This window comes from Carlito syrichta, unplaced genomic scaffold, assembly GCF_000164805.1.
Source record: "Carlito syrichta isolate Samal-C Ts95f unplaced genomic scaffold, Tarsius_syrichta-2.0.1 Scaffold153578, whole genome shotgun sequence".
NCBI lineage: Eukaryota > Metazoa > Chordata > Mammalia > Primates > Tarsiidae > Carlito > Carlito syrichta.
Window position 1 is genome coordinate 254,282 of NW_007097674.1, and position 18,195 is coordinate 272,476.

General features: G+C 40.6%; 1 protein-coding gene across 1 annotated transcript in view; it reads left to right on the forward strand.

The window, feature by feature from the left end:
• Positions 1-18,195, forward strand: part of LOC103252075 (microtubule-actin cross-linking factor 1) — a 237,477-nt gene that overhangs the window by 194,308 nt on the left and 24,974 nt on the right. Inside the window, exons 68-87 of the mRNA XM_021708921.1 lie at positions 466-588; positions 984-1,085; positions 1,720-1,821; positions 1,917-2,090; positions 2,182-2,337; positions 2,483-2,680; positions 3,075-3,203; positions 4,267-4,440; positions 6,595-6,750; positions 6,855-7,061; positions 7,194-7,313; positions 8,300-8,469; positions 9,752-9,911; positions 10,695-10,889; positions 11,236-11,364; positions 12,501-12,644; positions 13,408-13,596; positions 16,393-16,513; positions 17,408-17,571; positions 18,071-18,082. Of these exons, the coding sequence (XP_021564596.1) occupies positions 466-588; positions 984-1,085; positions 1,720-1,821; positions 1,917-2,090; positions 2,182-2,337; positions 2,483-2,680; positions 3,075-3,203; positions 4,267-4,440; positions 6,595-6,750; positions 6,855-7,061; positions 7,194-7,313; positions 8,300-8,469; positions 9,752-9,911; positions 10,695-10,889; positions 11,236-11,364; positions 12,501-12,644; positions 13,408-13,596; positions 16,393-16,513; positions 17,408-17,571; positions 18,071-18,082 (2,925 nt within the window). The remainder of the gene's footprint in view (positions 1-465; positions 589-983; positions 1,086-1,719; positions 1,822-1,916; positions 2,091-2,181; positions 2,338-2,482; positions 2,681-3,074; positions 3,204-4,266; positions 4,441-6,594; positions 6,751-6,854; positions 7,062-7,193; positions 7,314-8,299; positions 8,470-9,751; positions 9,912-10,694; positions 10,890-11,235; positions 11,365-12,500; positions 12,645-13,407; positions 13,597-16,392; positions 16,514-17,407; positions 17,572-18,070; positions 18,083-18,195) is intronic.

Genomic DNA, 18,195 nt, shown 5'->3' on the forward strand with positions numbered 1-18,195 from the left:
ACCAATTTTTAGGATCTGGCACAGTTTTTTCAAGATTATAGAACTTATCACTACTATTATCCTAGTCTGCCAGTGCTTAAATTTGTGATTTGTACTGTATTGTTTTACCCTTATTGATGAATTTCTCCATAATAGACTTCTAGCTGTAGAATATAATCTCCTTGCGGGCAGGAAGGGATGAACCTTTGGTAAATTATTGAAACTCTTGACACCTTGCTATACTGTTTTATATATACATATATCTATATATGATATATGTATTTTTTTATATGTATAAAAAATAACCACTTAGAATCTGAAGCTTCACTATCTAAATAAGCAAAAATATTATGAACATCGAAGACTATTGTGAAATTGACAGTCATGTAGAACATCTGTTGATGGGGGCATAAATCACTTTTGCAAAGTTTGGAAAGTTCTGTTCTGCTTTCTGTTTTGGCTTATATTCTGTTCATTTACATGTAGACTATTAAGGAAGAGACAGATGGTCTGCATGAGGAGTTGGAGTTTATTCGAATCCTTGGAGCAGATTTGATCTTTGCCTGTGGAGAAACTGAGAAGCCTGAAGTGAGGAAGAGCATTGATGAGGTGTGGAGAAGTGGATGAGGCATTCAGATGGAACATTGGTGGGCTCAGACTGAGGTGTGGTATTGGTTAAAGAATCTGATTGGCCAGGCTCGGTGGCTCAGTCTGTAATCCCGCACCTTTGGGAGGCTGAGGTAAGTGGATTGCCTGAGCCTGCAGGTTCGAGACCCGCCTGGGCAGCGAGACCTCATCTCTACAATAAATCAAAAATCAGCCAGGCATGGTAGCGCGCGCCTATAATTCCGGCTACTCGGAAGGCTGAGGTGGAAGGATCGCCGGAGCCCAGTGGGTAGAGGCTGCGGTGGCCGGGAGTGGCCACTGCACTCCAGTGGTGACGGAGTGAAACTCTTAACTCAAAAAAAAAAAAAAAAGAATCTGATTGAATATGTTTTCCGTAGATGAATAATGCTTGGGAGAACTTAAACAAAACATGGAAAGAGAGGCTAGAAAAACTTGAGGATGCCATGCAAGCTGCTGTGCAGTACCAGGACACTCTTCAGGTGAGAGGCCAGGAAGTGACCAATGAAATGCAAGTTCTGTTTTTGTCATTTTTGTCATTCTCTGAATTCAGCCCAAGAGTGGAATACCTTCATAGGATTGCAACATTCTCAAACCTAAGACAGTGCTGTTTCTACATTTCTGGTCAAAGTTTCCCACTTCTAGTTTGAAAAGTAGTGACGTGTAGCTAATTTCTGCTATCCATGCCATTTTTCTCATTGCTGCCTGCTCATCATAGTTATATTCATTCAGCTGTATTGTGAAGCTGGCCCTACTGTGAAAATCATTGCTTGCTAGAAATTCCAAACCAGGATATGTTGAAGCACAATGTGGCTGACACAGTAGCTTTGGGATATTGTGAGCTTGCTCGCTGACCATGAAAAATCTTAACCTTCATTCAAATTTAATATTTTCAGATTTTAGTTTATTTTGCACCTTATCCCAATAATGTTGGCTCCATTGTACAATCCCTATATTACTGGAATAAAGATTTTTACCCCTTATCTCTGCCCCCCTACCTAAAATCACAAACAACACAAAGTACTTTAATTGACCTTCTTTATACTAGCAGGGATAATGCTAATTCTTCCCTGACTACTTCTGTTTTGTTTTTGACTTCTTATATTTTTATTCCAGGCTATGTTTGACTGGCTAGATAACACTGTGATTAAACTCTGCACCATGCCCCCTGTTGGCACTGACCTCAACACTGTTAAAGATCAGTTAAATGAAATGAAGGTTTGTATCCAGGAATGTCTTTTGAAGAAGACTTTTACTTCTTTTTAGTTTTTAAAGGCTTGGTTTGATGTTAATATCAAGTATGTCCTTATTAGGAGTTCAAAGTGGAAGTTTACCAGCAGCAAATTGAGATGGAGAAGCTCAATCACCAGGGTGAACTGATGCTAAAGAAAGCTACTGATGAAACTGACAGAGACATTATACGAGAACCATTGACAGAGCTCAAACATCTCTGGGAGAACCTGGGTGAGAAAATTGTCTACAGACAGGTAAGGCAAGTGGTAGAGGATATCAGTGAACTACTGTTTGCTCTTTTCTAATTTCCTAACAAACATTGCCTTTCTATCTTTTTCTGAGTAGCATAAACTAGAAGGTGCTCTCTTGGCCCTTGGCCAATTCCAACATGCCTTAGAGGAACTAATGAGTTGGTTGACTCACACTGAAGAGTTGTTAGATGCTCAGAGACCAATAAGCGGAGACCCAAAAGTCATTGAAGTTGAGCTTGCGAAGCACCATGTAAGTATTTTCATTTTTTCATATCTATCCCTATTGGTTTGAGACCTGATATTGCCACCAGAAGCCTTGGGATATTGTGTGTACCTTAGAGAGCCAGGCTTGATGGTATCTATAGAGATAAAATATGTTGTTCAATATCTTTTAGGTCTTAAAAAATGATGTTTTGGCTCATCAAGCCACAGTGGAAACAGTCAACAAAGCTGGCAATGAGCTTCTTGAATCTAGTGCTGGAGATGATGCCAGCAGCTTAAGGAGTCGTTTGGAAACTATGAACCAATGCTGGGAGTCAGTGTTACAGAAAACAGAGGAGAGGGAGCAGCAGCTTCAGTCGACTCTGCAGCAGGTGTGTGTGGCATATGAAGAGCTGTGAAGATAAATTAGTTTGTTGCCCAGTCTCTTTACTATCCTGAGTAGTCAGTCTTCAGTAGAGCAAACCTTGCTCACAGTTTTTTCTTAGATCAAGTCAGGTCCCTACCTGTTCAACAGTTCCTTAGTCATATGGTTAATTCATCTATAGATTATATCAGACATCTATAATATAATCATAGTGAGGCCTAAAGGATTCTGCTAGAGTCTAGCAATAAATAAGTATATTGGTCTAATGCTAATTCAACAACTGCCTGAGAGTACCCAAAACTCCTCCCTCAAGATAAATTCCTCATATGATCATTTGGAAAATTTGCTTTTGAAGCTGAGTATTAACTACTGACATTGCTGATATGTCTTTTTCTCAAAAGGCCCAGAGTTTCCACAGTGAAATTGAAGATTTCCTCTTAGAACTGACTAGAATGGAGAGCCAACTTTCTGCATCTAAGCCCACGGGAGGACTTCCTGAAACTGCTAGGGAACAGCTTGATACACATATGGTAACAGCAGTTTCTTGAAATTGAGCATAAGCATCCCATATTCAGTAGCTCCTTTCTGATTTCATGGTGATATATGTATCTGGAAGTCTACAGAGCAGTGCATCTTTACCAACGATATAATACACCCTTTGAGACTGCTATATTTTACAGGCTTTGAATACCTTACCATAGGCAGAAGTAGTGACAGGAAAGAGTCAACTGGAAATACACTGGTGAGCTGGTAAATTTTGAGTTGATTAATTTGGCACAAGAACGTTGACTTGAAGGTGAGAGCATCAAGAAGACAAATACATAACACAGATATGTTTGTATTTAAGAGGAAAACTACTTAGGCATTTAAGGAAATCAAATAGATACAGTATTTCAAGAAAGCATGCTGAAAACAAAAGACAACATAATTTCTGGGCTAATCCTTCATGGAAAGGGAAAGTAAATTATTTCTATTTTTGTGATCACTGATCTTTTTTTTTTGAGTTGGAGTCTCACTCTGTCGCCCAGACGGGAGGGCAGTGGCCGCTCCCGGCCACCGCAGCCTCGATCCTTCCGCCTCAGCCTTCCAAGTAGCTGGAACTACAGGCGCGCACTACCACACCCGTCTAATTTTTTATTTATTGTGGAGATGAGGTCTCGCCAAGTTGCCCAGGCGGGTCTCGAACCCGTGGCTCAGGCAATCCACTCACCTCGGCCTCCCAAAGTGCTGGGATTACAGGCTGAGCCACTGAGCCTGGCCGATCACTGATCTTTAAAATGTTTTACTTCTATTGGCAAAATTATTTTAACATTTTACGTTGTTACTTGGTGGAAAATTTATTTAATATTCATATTTAAATTTTAATACAAATAAATTCAATTTTAGTAAATCTGAATTATTTATTATTAACATTATTTTTAATATTAAGGAAGAATGGTGGATTTTATTTCCTAATAGCAGTTGAGCTGTTCCAAAAGATAGGCTTTTAATCAACATGCAGTCTTCTTGGACTTTTCCAGATTCCACTAGTGAATCTATGAGTGTCTTCCAGGGAATTGGTATCATTGGTATCTTTACTGCTTTTTCTTGTAGGAACTCTATTCCCAGCTGAAAGCCAAGGAAGAGACTTACAATCAACTGCTTGACAAGGGCAGGCTCATGCTTCTAAGCCGTGATGACTCCGGGTCTGGCTCCAAAACAGAACAGAGTGTTGCTCTCTTGGAACAGAAGTGGCATGTGGTCAGCAGTAAGATGGAAGAGAGAAAGGTACAGTGTGATTCCTGTGTTTGAATTATTTGCTGGGTGATCACATGTATAGTAACTGCCATCTTGTTTATATGATGATTTTTTTGAAGACCCAGGATGTTATACCAGAATTTGCAGAACCGATATTCTCAGAACTGGCTGTCTTTTCTGCCATTAAATTTCTAATTTCTATTCATGTCAAATTGTATTGGTGGAATTTGTTTCCGTTGATAGTTGCTTTTATAACTATTCATTCCTTTTCTACATCTACCAATTAAGACATTTCTGTTAGCTGGGCATGGCCTGGGCTACAAAGAGAAACCCAGTCTCTCAAAAAATTAAAAAATTAGAAAATAAAAGGACATTGCTGCCTATTACTGCTCAGTGATGGCTTTTTCATGTCCCATACTAATCACCGATTTGTGTTCCTACTTAAAAGCAAGGTTTTGCCAGAGTTGATGATTGGGATTGCAAGGGTGGGACAAAGGCATGTAGTGACTATGGCTAATAATTCTCCACAGGGAATTTGGTTTCTAGTATATGTGTAATATCCAAAGAAATTTACTAAAAATCAGGAGAAAAGTAAATTATATGACCTCTTTTCACTCTTCCTCAAAAATCTTGTTCTCTACAAAAGTAGAGAAGAGTGATTAGGGATCAAGGTATTTGTCAAAAAAGTTTTGTTTTTTTTTTTTGAGTCATCTCACTCTGCCACCCAGGCTGGAGTGCAGTGGCATGCTCACGGCCACCGCAGCCTCAACCTGCTGGGCTCAGGCGATCCTTCCTCCCCAGCTTTCCAAGTAACTAGAACTACAGACACACACTACCATGCCTGGCTAATTTTTTGATTTATTGTAGAGACGTAGTCTCGCCAAGTTGCCCAGGCTGGTCTCAAACCTCTGAGCTCAGGCAATCCTCTCACTTCTGCCTCCCAAAATGCTAAGATTACAGGCGTGTTCGAACCATCGCGCCCAGCAAAAAATTTTTAAAATAAATACAAAGTTTCACTCTATTTTTTGCTGGTCAGATCAAGTATAAAATATATGTACAAACCTGTTGACCATATTCACTCAATAAATAGTATTGAGCAAGTGTATACTAGGCACTGCAGGTTTATAGTGAAAACAATAAAAGCATAAATCCTATCATTATGAGATAAATGGACAGGTAGACATAAAACAAATATTCACATACATCAGTGAACATTTCAAGAGGAGCATTAACTTCCTAGGATTCTTTTAGTGTAGATTTGGGTAATCTTGTTATACAAAAAATGACCACAGGACCTGAGTGCATGGTTCTATCCTTATCTTTGGACAGACTGTCATCCATAGTTCTGCATAAGGCAGAACTAAGACTAGTGTACGTCTTGGAATTTTTTTTCTGTGACTCATTTGGATATATTCTTTTTCTTCAGTCTGTCATTATTTTACTTTGCCTACCTGGTAATTGGGCCGGATGCAGAAATCATCACCAAGAGGCTGGGACTGGAGGTCTTTGAGGATGGAACGTGTGGACTCTGTGGGTTTAAGGTGTACTCCAAGAGAGTAGCACCTGCCCTGAATGAGTCTTTGTTTTTGCCATTCTGATGTTGATCAAAGTCTCTGAAAATTCATATCTAGTGTTGTCAGATTTTTGCCTAGATTATCATTACTTCCTTTATTACCATTTGTTTGTAGCATAAGCATAAGTTGCAGATTCAGACATTTTCCTGTGCCACATTTTCTGAAAACATGTATTTAAACAGCACTGCAGTGAGCATCATCTTTACAATGAAGTGCTTTTCATGTGGCTGTTTTTATATCAGAAAAAGTACACTAAAGGAAACTGATTTTGCCCAAAGCAGGTTGTAGATTATGCAACTGTCATTACTAAAGGGTCTGTTTACTTACATTTCTTGAATAGTTTTATTCCTGTTCCAGAGAGAGGAGAGTGGCAGAGAAAGGAATTCAACTGCTAATTGTTCCCTTTCCTTTTCCATGTACATAGTTATTGTCCAGTTTAAAATGTCCTCTTCTTTGTAAACAAGCCATGTTTGGAGGCTAATTAAATGAGATTTCCTTTTTAGAGGTCATTTCATTTGATGTACAATTCATGCCTGCCTTTATCATTGAAGCTATGACTCCTGAATTTGACACTTTCTCTTTGTGTGTGTGTGCTTTACTTAAAATTCAGTCAAAGCTGGAAGAGGCCCTCAACCTGGCAACAGAATTCCAGAATTCCCTACAAGAATTTATCAACTGGCTCACTCTAGCAGAGCAGAGTTTAAACATCGCTTCTCCTCCCAGCCTGATTCTAAACACTGTCCTTTCCCAGATAGAGGAACACAAGGTAACTATGACATTATAGTGTTGCCTTCCTTTTGAAAGGACTAGTTGAAAGGAATGCCCCTTTATCTTATCTTAAACTTAAAAAGAGCAATATTGTTCCTTCAGGTTTTTGCTAATGAAGTAAATGCTCATCGAGACCAGATCATTGAGCTGGATCAAACTGGGAATCAGTTAAAGTTCCTTAGCCAAAAACAGGATGTGGTTCTGATCAAGAATTTGTTGGTTAGTGTCCAGTCTCGGTGGGAGAAGGTTGTCCAGCGATCTATTGAAAGAGGGCGATCACTAGATGATGCCAGGAAGAGGGCAAAACAAGTAAGTTATACAAGAAAGATACAAATTTATTGAACAACTTTGAGCTGCATGAATTGAGTCTCTAGAATGATTCTCAAATGTGTTGTATGGTTTGCATATTCTTTCCTATTATAACTTCTTATATAATTTTAGTTCCATGAAGCTTGGAAAAAACTGATTGACTGGCTAGAAGATGCAGAGAGTCACCTGGACTCAGAACTAGAGATATCCAATGACCCAGACAAAATTAAACTTCAACTTTCAAAGCATAAGGTAAAGCAGTTAATTGTTCTTAGGTCCTGAGCTTAGGATTCACTAAAGCTTGTAGCTTGCTAAAATAAAAATCATAGCTAGTCGAAAAAAAACCAGTTGGTTAATGTTTAAAAGTCAAATGATAAAGCTTAGTTTCCATTTTCTATCTAAACACTGTCTAACCATGACATTTGCACTTTTATTTTATTTATCTATTTTTTGAGTCAGTCTTACTCTGGTACATGCAAAGAATTGCCTGCTGGGCACTGGCAATCCTTCTGGTCAACCTTCCAAGTAGCTAGAATTATAGGCACACGCCACCACGTCCAGCTGATTTTATTTGTTATAGAGATGAGGTCTTGCCAAGTTGCTCAGGCTGGTTTCAAACCCCTGGACTCAGGCCTCTGCCTCCCAAGGTGCTGGGATTACAGGTGTGAGCCACCACGCCCAGCTAACAATTGTACTTTTTTTTTTTTTTTTTTTGAGTCTCACTTTGTTGCCCAGGCTGGAGTGCAGGGGCATGCTGCTCACAGCCACCACAGCCTCGACCTACTGGGCTCAGGTGATCCTTCTGTCTCAGCCTTCCAAATAGCTGGAATCACAGGCGTGTGCTACCATGCTTGGTTTTTGTTTTTTTTTTAATTTATTATAGAGATGAGGTCTTGCCATGTTGCTCAGACTGGTCTCTAATCCCTGAGCTCAGGCAATCCTCTTTCCTCCTCCTCCTCCCAAAGTGATGGGATTAGTACATTTAAATAACAATTTAAGTAAAGTGGTTATGGAAGTAACCACTTAAAACTGTAAGTTTTTAGAATTGTCATGCACTGCTGTACATGTCATAAACAAAAAATTATAAATGTGTTTAGGGTAAGCTATTGTTAATTTTAGCTCAAAAAGTAGTGATATTCATACTTTATTTGGTTTCTAGCCTGAAAACTCATTTTTTGTTCCAAATCAAGATGTCATCTGACTTCTAACATGTTTTTTTCTTTTCTTTCTGAAAATAGGAGTTTCAGAAAACTCTTGGTGGCAAACAGCCTGTGTATGATACCACAATTAGAACTGGCAGAGCACTGAAGGAAAAGACTTTGCTTCCCGATGATACTCAGAAACTTGACAACTTACTGGGAGAAGTCAGAGACAAATGGGATACTGTTTGTGGCAAGTCTGTAGAGCGGTGAGCATGAATGTCCCCTTTAAGGATCTTTGTGATCCCAAAAGTAACTAAGAGACATTAGCAGATTCCAAAAAGTGATGATAAAGCTGATGCATCAGTAAGAAGTTTTCTACCATCCTAATAGCTCCAATTAATTCGGAGAGTAATTTCAGTAAAATGCATTAAAATTCTCGTTTTAAACTTGAACTTTGCTGTATAAGAAAGAGGCCCATAAAATCAAGCCAACAATAATAGATCTGTAATACCATTAGCAGTCTTACTGAGTGCTCTTGGACACTGTCCAAAGCCTCTACATGCATTACCTCATTTAACCATAATAATACCTGCCTTTACTGAGCAGTTACTACTAAATATACGCCAAACAGTGTCTGATATCATTTAATCTTCAACAGCCACTGATTTGAGTACTGGTTTTTTTTGAAGTAGAAGTCTCACTCTGTCACCCAGGCTGGAGTGTAGTGGCGTACTCACGGCCACCACAGCCTTGACCTGCTGGGCTCAGGTAATCCTTCCACCTCAGCCTTCCAAGCAACTGGAAGGAACGACAGGCATGCGCCACCATACCCAGCTAATTTTTTGATTTATTGTAGAGACAAGGTCTCACCATATTGCCTTGACTGTTCTCGAATCTGTGGGCTCAGGCAATCTTCTCACCTCTGCCTCTCAAAGTGCTGGGATTACAGGCATGAGCCACCAAACCCAGCTAGAAATGAGTACCATTTTTATTCCCATATTACGAGGAAATAATCACAAAGAGGTTCTTAACTCCCCCAAAGTCACTCAGCTACTAAATAACAGAGTTGAGATTTGAACTTGGCCATTTGGTAACTAAACTAGTACTTTTATCTATTTATACCCACTGTGCTATGCTAAATATTACAACTTTTTGCTACATTCTTTTAACGAGTCGACTAAGGTTCAAAGAGGTGAAGAAAAAACCCAGGATCACACAACTGGTATAAAGCTAGGAGTTGAACTCCTGACTCCAGACCATTATAGTAATTAACACAAACCTTGGGTTGTTAAGGTATGTCATTGTGTCATTGGACTGTAAGATGTCATTTGGGTGTCTACCTTTTCCTTGCCCTATGCTTAATCCATTTGAGAGAATAGTATGACTAAAAAGGTCTCAGCATCTCTCTTAGTCATTTTTACTCTATCTCTAATTGTTCTAACATGGAATTCACTTTCTGTATAGTTCAAGAAATATTTTAGCAGGCAAAATTGTGGGCCATTCATAAAAAGAATCCCTAAAAAGGTGGGGTTTGTGTACTTTTCTCAGGCAGCACAAATTGGAGGAAGCCCTACTGTTTTCGGGTCAGTTCATGGATGCTTTGCAGGCCTTGGTCGACTGGTTGTACAAGGTGGAGCCACAGCTGGCTGAGGACCAGCCCGTACATGGGGACCTGGACCTTGTCATGAACCTCATGGATGCCCATAAGGTGAGGGGCAAGCTCTGGGCTACATGGAAGGCAAAGCCATAGAGTCTTCTACGTGTATGTGCCTTCTGCTCTGTGTTAACCATGTAGGGAAGGATTATCTGACAGCTTGTACCTCTGCTTGTCAGATAGACAGCTTCTTGCTGTGTGTTTAAACAAACTGTTTCTGAGATTCTGCATCAGTCACAAAGAATTTACCAAAATTGGTTTGATTCAGATTTGGCAATGAGTAAACTTCATTTCAAGGTTCCCCTTCTTCCTGTTTGTCTCTCTCAGTTGAGTCACAAAATGAATTTAAAGGAGACCCTCAAGATACCCATTTCCACTGACTCCTAAAATGGAAATGAGTGATTTTTTTAAAACCAATTCTGAACCTAATAATCCTAGCACTATGCATGCCAATATTTAGTGTAATCTATACCTGCCATGTTGAACTTTATAAATTCTCCTGTTTCAGCACAAAGCACTTTACTTTGAAATTACAGCAAATTCTTATGCACAGCAGATATGTTCTTATCTATTTCCCATAATTCTGGAAATGTTAGTATAATTATTCCCATTTTGCAGATGAGGAAACTGGGACTCAAGCAACTTACTCAAAATTATGCAGCTCATAAATGCCTGAGCTGACATTTAGGACCATATCTGGTGGTTCTTTCTGCCTCCCTCTGTGCATAAAAGACACGTGATTAGAACCTGCCGAGGAAATTATTATTTTCTAAAGTGTGACTTTGCTTCTTGGACTCAAAACATTGCTCAAACAAATTCCCCTATTTTCTTTTCTAGGTTTTCCAGAAGGAACTAGGAAAGCGAACAGGAACCGTTCAGGTCCTGAAGCGATCAGGCCGAGAACTGATTGAAAATAGTCGAGATGACACCACTTGGGTAAAAGGGCAGCTCCAGGAACTGAGCACTCGCTGGGACACTGTGTGTAAACTCTCCGTTTCCAAGCAAAGCCGACTTGAGCAGGCCCTAAAACAGGTAAGAGATATTTGCTGTGCCAATCCAAGGGGGTGAATCTTAGCAGATTCATTCTAGTTTCTTTATCAGGATCAGATCCAGCCAGATTTAAAGTAAACATAACAGAGTCAAAAATTGATATTCTTAATGTTCTATAAGATTTTAACACTCATTTGTATTAGAGAAATAGTGTAGTTGATTTTCAGTGATCTGTGAATGAAAGGTGACCTTGATGGAACTTTGGTAGGGCTATCAATGCCTGTGGTACTCTAAAGCATTCAGTCCTGGGCCCTTTTCTTGGCACGTCCCAATGTCTAGGATCTTGGCTTCAGAGAGAGGTTCAGTCTGTTGTGCTTGGTTATTTCAGGCCGAAGAGTTTCGGGACACAGTCCACATGCTGTTGGAGTGGCTTTCTGAAGCTGAGCAAACACTTCGCTTTCGGGGTGCGCTTCCTGACGACACAGAGGCCCTGCAGTCTCTCATTGACACCCATAAGGTAACCAGCCTTGGAGCTTGGTGACCCATGCTCCCCACCACAGTGAGGGTCACTCTACCACTGAATAAAAGCAACTTTTGCTTGGAATTATCAGACCTCATGTGAAAAGGAACAAAACTGGTTTTTGTTGGGTTAGCAGGAATAGAAAGGAAAGTGACTGGTGGTTTTGAGACATCTTAAACATCAACATTTATCTGTTCATTTTTACAAAAGTAATACATGTTAGTTGTAAACAAGTTTAAAAGCATGGCATTATATAAAGAGAAATGTAGACTATTTCATCCTCCTTATTCGTTGCCTGCTTTGGGCCCTGATCTGATCCCCTAGGACCACTTACCAAGCTGTAGAATATAATACGGTACCTGTACCTGGAGCCTCAGTCTGGCCTAATGAGATGGGAAATGTTTTCTTTTTCAGTTTCTGTGTCACCTACCCAGAGATTTTAATCTTGGTTTTATCATTGTATTCTGTTGTATTTTAATATGGTGTTTTTCAGGTGTCATATTTTTCTAAGACTAATGTGTTTACAGATAGGGAAGTGAGATTAAAAAGCGAAAATAAGCCGGGCTCGGTGGCTCAGCCTGTAATCCCGTGCCTTGGGAGGCTGAGGTGAGTGGATTGCCTTAGCCCGCGGGTTCGAGACCCGCCTGGGCAACTTGGCGAGACCTCATCTCTGCAATAAATCAAAAATTAGCCAGGCGTGGTAGCATGCGCCTGTAGTTCCAGCTACTTGGAAGGCTGAGGCAGAAGGATCGCCGGAGCCCAGCAGGTCGAGGCTGCGGTGGCCAGGAGTGGCCACTGCACTCCAGTCTGGGCGACAGAGTGAGACCCCAACTCAAAAAAAAAAAAAAAAAAGAAACTAAGGATAGGATAGGGGCATACCTCTGTGTGTCTCTAGCCTTTGTTATCATCTCTAGCAGAGAGTCATTCTTGTGTAAGCCTCTCTCCTTCCCTCATCTTTTAGAACAGGAATAAAAAAATGCCAGAGACATCTAAATACAGGCTTTTAGAGGTCTGTGTCAACACATGGAGGCAAAAGATACACTGAAATTATTTTTTCTCCTCAAAGTCTAAACTATCAGTCCTGCTAAAGTGGATTTCTTAAATTTTTTGTTTTCAAATCTTTTTTTGTTTAGGAATTCATGAAGAAAGTGGAAGAAAAGCGAGTAGATGTTAACTCAGCGGTAGCCATGGGAGAAGTCATCCTGGCTGTCTGCCATCCTGATTGCATTACAACCATCAAACACTGGATCACCATCATTCGAGCTCGCTTTGAGGAGGTGAGTCACCAGTTTCAGAAGAAGGCTACACATGCCCAATAAAATGGGATTATAGTGATAAAATACTGTAAGCTTTCTTTTTTCCCTTAGACAAGGAATCTTTCACTTACTGAGTATCTCAACAAAAATGAATTAGCATTTTAGTAAAGGCTTTTTTCTTGATAACATGTAGCATTCTGGAAGACTAATGGTGGTATAGCAATGCATTAATCAGTGGCTTCCAGTGGACACATTGTATGTAATGTCTCCCTCATTCCCGAGAAATCCTATGTTTAATAGGCTGTATGGTTGACCCTTGAACAACATGTGTTTGAACTGTGCAAGTCTACTTGCATGTGGATTTTTTCAGTAAATAGTTGGCTCTCCATATTGGTGGGTTCCACATCAACAACCAAATACACATAGAAAATACAATAGTGGCAGGATTCGAAACCTGTGTATACAGAGGACCAGCTTTTTAGATCAGCAGTTTCCACAGAGCCAACTTTGGGACTTGAGTATGCACAGTTTGTGGTATCCACAAACGATCCTGGAACCAATCACCTGCAGTTACCAGGGGCTGACTTGATTAGATTGCTGTCAGGAGTGCTGATTTCTTATTCCATCTCTTATCCCAGCCGTGTCCCTGGGATAAGAGTGAAGCCTCTTGACTACTTGGATGGTCTGTCTCCTAAAACGTTACTGTGCAGATCAGATGCAAAAAGGCTTTGGAAACAAAAGTATGTTGATTGAAAGAGGTCATGGTTTCATTCTTTTTCCACAGGTCCTAACATGGGCTAAGCAGCACCAGCAGCGTCTTGAAGCAGCCCTGTCAGAACTAGTGGCTAATGCTGAGCTCCTGGAAGAACTTCTTGCATGGATTCAGTGGGCTGAGACAACCCTCATTCAGCGGGATCAGGAGCCAATCCCTCAGAACATTGACCGAGTTAAAGCCCTTATCGCTGAGCATCAGGTATCTTAGCCTCATTATGTGGTTGCTGATGTTTTCTGTGTTGGTTGTGGAGCCCATTTCCTTTGGGTATTAGCTTTTTAGCTGCTGCTTAACATATTACCACAGACTTAGCAGCTTAAAACAATACATACTTATCTCACAGTTTCCATGGATCAGGCATCTAGGCATGAGTTAACTGGGTCCTCTTCTTAGGGTCTCACTGGGCTGAAGTCAGCATGTCAGCCAGTACAATAGTCTCATATGGAATTCAGGATCTTCTTCTAGGTTCATTCAGGTTGTTGGCTAAATCCAGTTCCTGGCAGTTCAGAACTGATGTCTCCAGTTTCTTACTGGCCCTCAGCTAGGAGTTACTCTCACTCCTAGAGACCTCCTCAGGTCTTAGTCATACAGCCTGTCACTGTGCTTTCACAGTCATTAGGAGAAACTGTCCAGGGTGCTATAAGGAGTCTTAGAGAATGAAATGTAATCAAGGGAGTGAGTATTCCATCATTTTCATGGTTGTTGCCTATACTCACAGGGGGGATTACGTATAATATGCACACTAGAATACCACATCCTGTTTGTATTGGTCTTTGTCTGAGCCAAGGGCTCACTGGCCACTCCCTTTACACCTAGTTCAGAAAGATCTCTTGCGTGAACCCAAAGATCAGCTAAGATGACACATTAGACTAAACTGAAAGAATATACACTGAACACAAGCATGGATCTTGCTTAGTTATACTGTAGACTATATGATCTTTTTAATTTATATAAATACTTATCCTAGTAAGTAAAAATTCCCTATATAGATGGTCCTCACCTTTTGATGGTTTGACTTTTCAGCTTCACAGTAATGTGAAGGCAATACTCATTCAGTAAAAACCATACTTTAGGTACCATTCGACCATTCTGTTTTTCACTTTCAGTATAGTACTCAATAAAGTACATGAGATATTCAACATTTTATTAAAAAATAGGTTTTGTGCTAGATGATTTTGCTCAAATGTAGGCTAATGTGCTCTGAGCACATTTGAGGTAGGCTAGGCTAAGCTATAATGTTTCATAGGTTAGGTATGTTAAATGCATTTTGGACCTATGATATTTTCAACTTATCATGGTTTCTTTGGGATGTAACCCCATCCTAAGTTGAGAGCATTTTTCCTTCCTGTAAGATTTTCCTACATTGACTCCTTCTTTCCTGACTGACAGAGAACCTTCCTCATTCAAGGCCAATTTCTCTCCTTCTTATTTTCCCCTTTCTCCCCTGTGTCTTCAACTCTCCCTTTCTGTTTGCTCTTTCCTCTAAGGCTTCCAGACATGTCCTTCCAGCCCTGTGTCTCCCTCGGTTACCAACACTTTGCCTTCCTCCTTTTGCAGCCAGGGTTCTTGTTCCCTGTGTTCTATCCTTGTTTCCCATTCACTCCCCAGACTCCTGTAGTCTGGCTTCCATCTCCATCAGACCACTGACACTGTTCTCATCACACCCTACTACCTAAATCCAACAGAGATTTCTCATTCTTTATTTTATTTGACATGTGACATAGTTGGCTGTTACTTGCTTCCCAGAATTCTCCTTTTGACTTCTGTGCCCTTCAATCTTTGTTTTCTTCTGATCTCTGTGACAATTCCTTCTCAGTCTTGTCAGGTGATTCTTTTTCTTCTGTCCATTAGTTAATGTTGTTCCCTGAAGTTTTTCTTATTCTTGACAGTCTCCTCACACTGCTGAGGCTTATCCAGTCCCACAGCTTTAGCCATTACTTATAAACTAAGGACTTCCACATCTTTGTCTTCACCTCCAGTACCATCGTCTCCTAAAGTCCAGACATATAGTAGACTAGAGGCAGCTCTAATTCCATTTTATCTTTGCTTCCTTGCCTGATACCAATCTTCCCTTTCAAACCTGCCTCTGTCCTCACTTATCCAGTCACCAACCACAGAAGCCTGTGATATGTCTGGAACTCTTCCCTTTCACTAGGGCTTGTCTGTCCTACTTTCAGAATACCTCTTGGCTTCATTTCTCCTGTCCTATCTGTGGCCCTCCATGTTTTGTCTCAAGTACTGCAAGGTTTTCTAACCTGTCTCCCCAGTGCTCATCACTCCCTGCACCCTCCCTCACCTCCCATCGCTCTGCCTTCTGCACTGAAGCTAGAATGATAGCTCTAAAGCATAGCTCTGATCATGTCTCTTCCTTGGATCAAACTCCTTTGGTTACCTCTCATTGCTCTCAGAATAAAATCCCAATCTCTCAGACACAAGGCCTTTCTTGATCTTTCTCCTGCTCCCTCTCCAGCCCTACCTCTTACCTCTGAATGCATCCTCTGCTCAGCCAGGGTGTGGAAGGGTCATGGTCTACAGCCCTGTCAGGTGTCCCTGGCTCAGCCCAGGCTGTGTCCTCTGCCAGAGCTATTCCCAACCCCTGCCCCCACCCCCGCCGCTCATGTTTTGGCTGTTGCTTCATTGTTCAGTAACTCAGCTTAGGCACCAGCTTCCAGGCAGTTTTCCCTGCCACCACAGGCTGTGAGGTTTTCATCCCAGCTCTTCCTCTGGCACCTTGTTTGGCACTTAGTTCTGTGATTTCTTGGCTTTTATTATTCAGCTGTGAGCTCCTTGAAGTCAGAGGCCTTGAGTTACTCACTTATATCTAAAGATAAAATGTCTTGCTCAGTCAAGTTTTTTAAAAGGAGTAAGAGAGTATGCAAGAACATGTCATTTGGTCAGTCTGTCATTGGCTTGGCTTGTGTTAGTAAGAAGTTGCCTGATTTCTTTTAAGTCCAAGAAAATTCTCAACTCTTTTTTGTTTTTGTGTGTGTTTAACAGACATTTATGGAGGAGATGACTCGCAAACAGCCTGATGTGGACCGGGTCACCAAGACATACAAAAGGAAAAATGTAGAGCCTACTCATGCACCTTTCATTGAGAAATCCCGCAGTGGTAACAGTATGTTTCCAGCCTGCTATGTTTGGATGCTTTATTCCTGCTAATTGAAGATGAGCACTTTTCATTTTTTTCCTATCAAGAAAAAATTTTTTCCCATTTTTTCAAAACCATATTGGATTTGAACCAAATATCTCTTTTTTTGGAACTCACTTTTCTTATACTGAGAGAGAGACAGTAGCTATACTCCATTTTCTTGGATTATAATTATGAGATGGGGCCTGGTGCAGTGGCTCACACTATAATCTTACCTCTTTGGTAGGCTGAGTTGAAAGCATTGCTTGAACCTAGGCGTTCAACACCAGCCTGGGCAACATAGTGAGACCTCATCTCTACAAAAAAAATCTGAAAAAGCCAGGTGTTGTGGCGTGTGCCTGTATATTCCTAGCTACTCAAGAGGCTGAGGTGGGAGGTCACCTGAGTCCAGGAGATTGAGGCTGCCCCTATTTCAACCTGGATAGCAGAGTGAGACCCTGACTCACAAAAACAAAACAAAAATTACGGGATGGTTAAGCCTGTTTTTTTTAACAGTGGTTTTTCCATTGTGTTGGTCACTAACTCTGGCTGTTTACATTTAACTTGCACTAATTTGATAAAAAATAAATCTGCTTCTAAGACTATTGCTTTTTTTGTTGAGTTGACGTCATAAGTTCACTAAGGTAGGACAGAATTGGTTGGAGATATGTAGGTGACAGGTAAGTACCTGCTGGCTGGGAGGAGAATCAATAGTTTTAGAATTAGTATATCTCCATATCTGTATATTGCCAAGTCCCATATTTCTTTTCTCAGCTACTAACTAGTTATTATAAAGACCTCCTAAATTTACACATATAGCAATTTTTCTTTGTGGACTGACAAAATCAGCTTTTCTAATCTTGTCGTTATTTTTTCTCTTAGGGAAGTCCTTGAGTCAGCCCACCCCTCCTCCCATGCCAATCCTTTCACAATCTGAAGCAAAAAACCCACGGATCAACCAGCTCTCTGCCCGCTGGCAGCAGGTGTGGCTGCTTGCACTGGAGCGGCAGCGGAAACTGAACGATGCCTTGGATCGTCTGGAGGAGGTGATGCTTACTGAGTGACCTTCCCTGGAGCGAAGTGATTTTTTATTAAAACATAGCCCTTCTGAGACTTTCTTAATGTGACCTGTGTGCCTTGAACTACTTCTTCAGAAGTAGAAACAGACCTGTGCTGAGCCAGTACTATTTCCTTGAGGCCCTCAAATGAGAAAAAACACATTTGTAAGAAAACCATTTGCAACAGAGTGGGCAGAAGCATCTGGTTGTGGAAAACAAGAAACCATCCAGACCATACTGGCCTGGGCCCTGATCCCTCTCAACACCTTTCTGTAGTTGAGGATCAAGAATGTAATTGGAAATTTATCTCCAGATGTATAGTGTAGCACAAAAATGACTGTTATTGAGCCCTTCATGTAAAGATATATGTTTATGATTTTGTGATTTTCTCCACTATATCCCCAAAAAATATAATACTGCACTTCCTAGTTTCTAAAACAAACCTCTGATATCTTTTATATTTTTTTATTTGTGCGTATCAAAGCAGCTATGCCTGGAAGTGAGTGTTCTGTGTTTTTTGTTGTTATTTCTGTAGGTCAGTTGAGTTCTAAGCATATTGGATTCTTGGTGCTTTTTTTCCCCATTCCTTCCAACTTTGGAGTTTGAAAGACC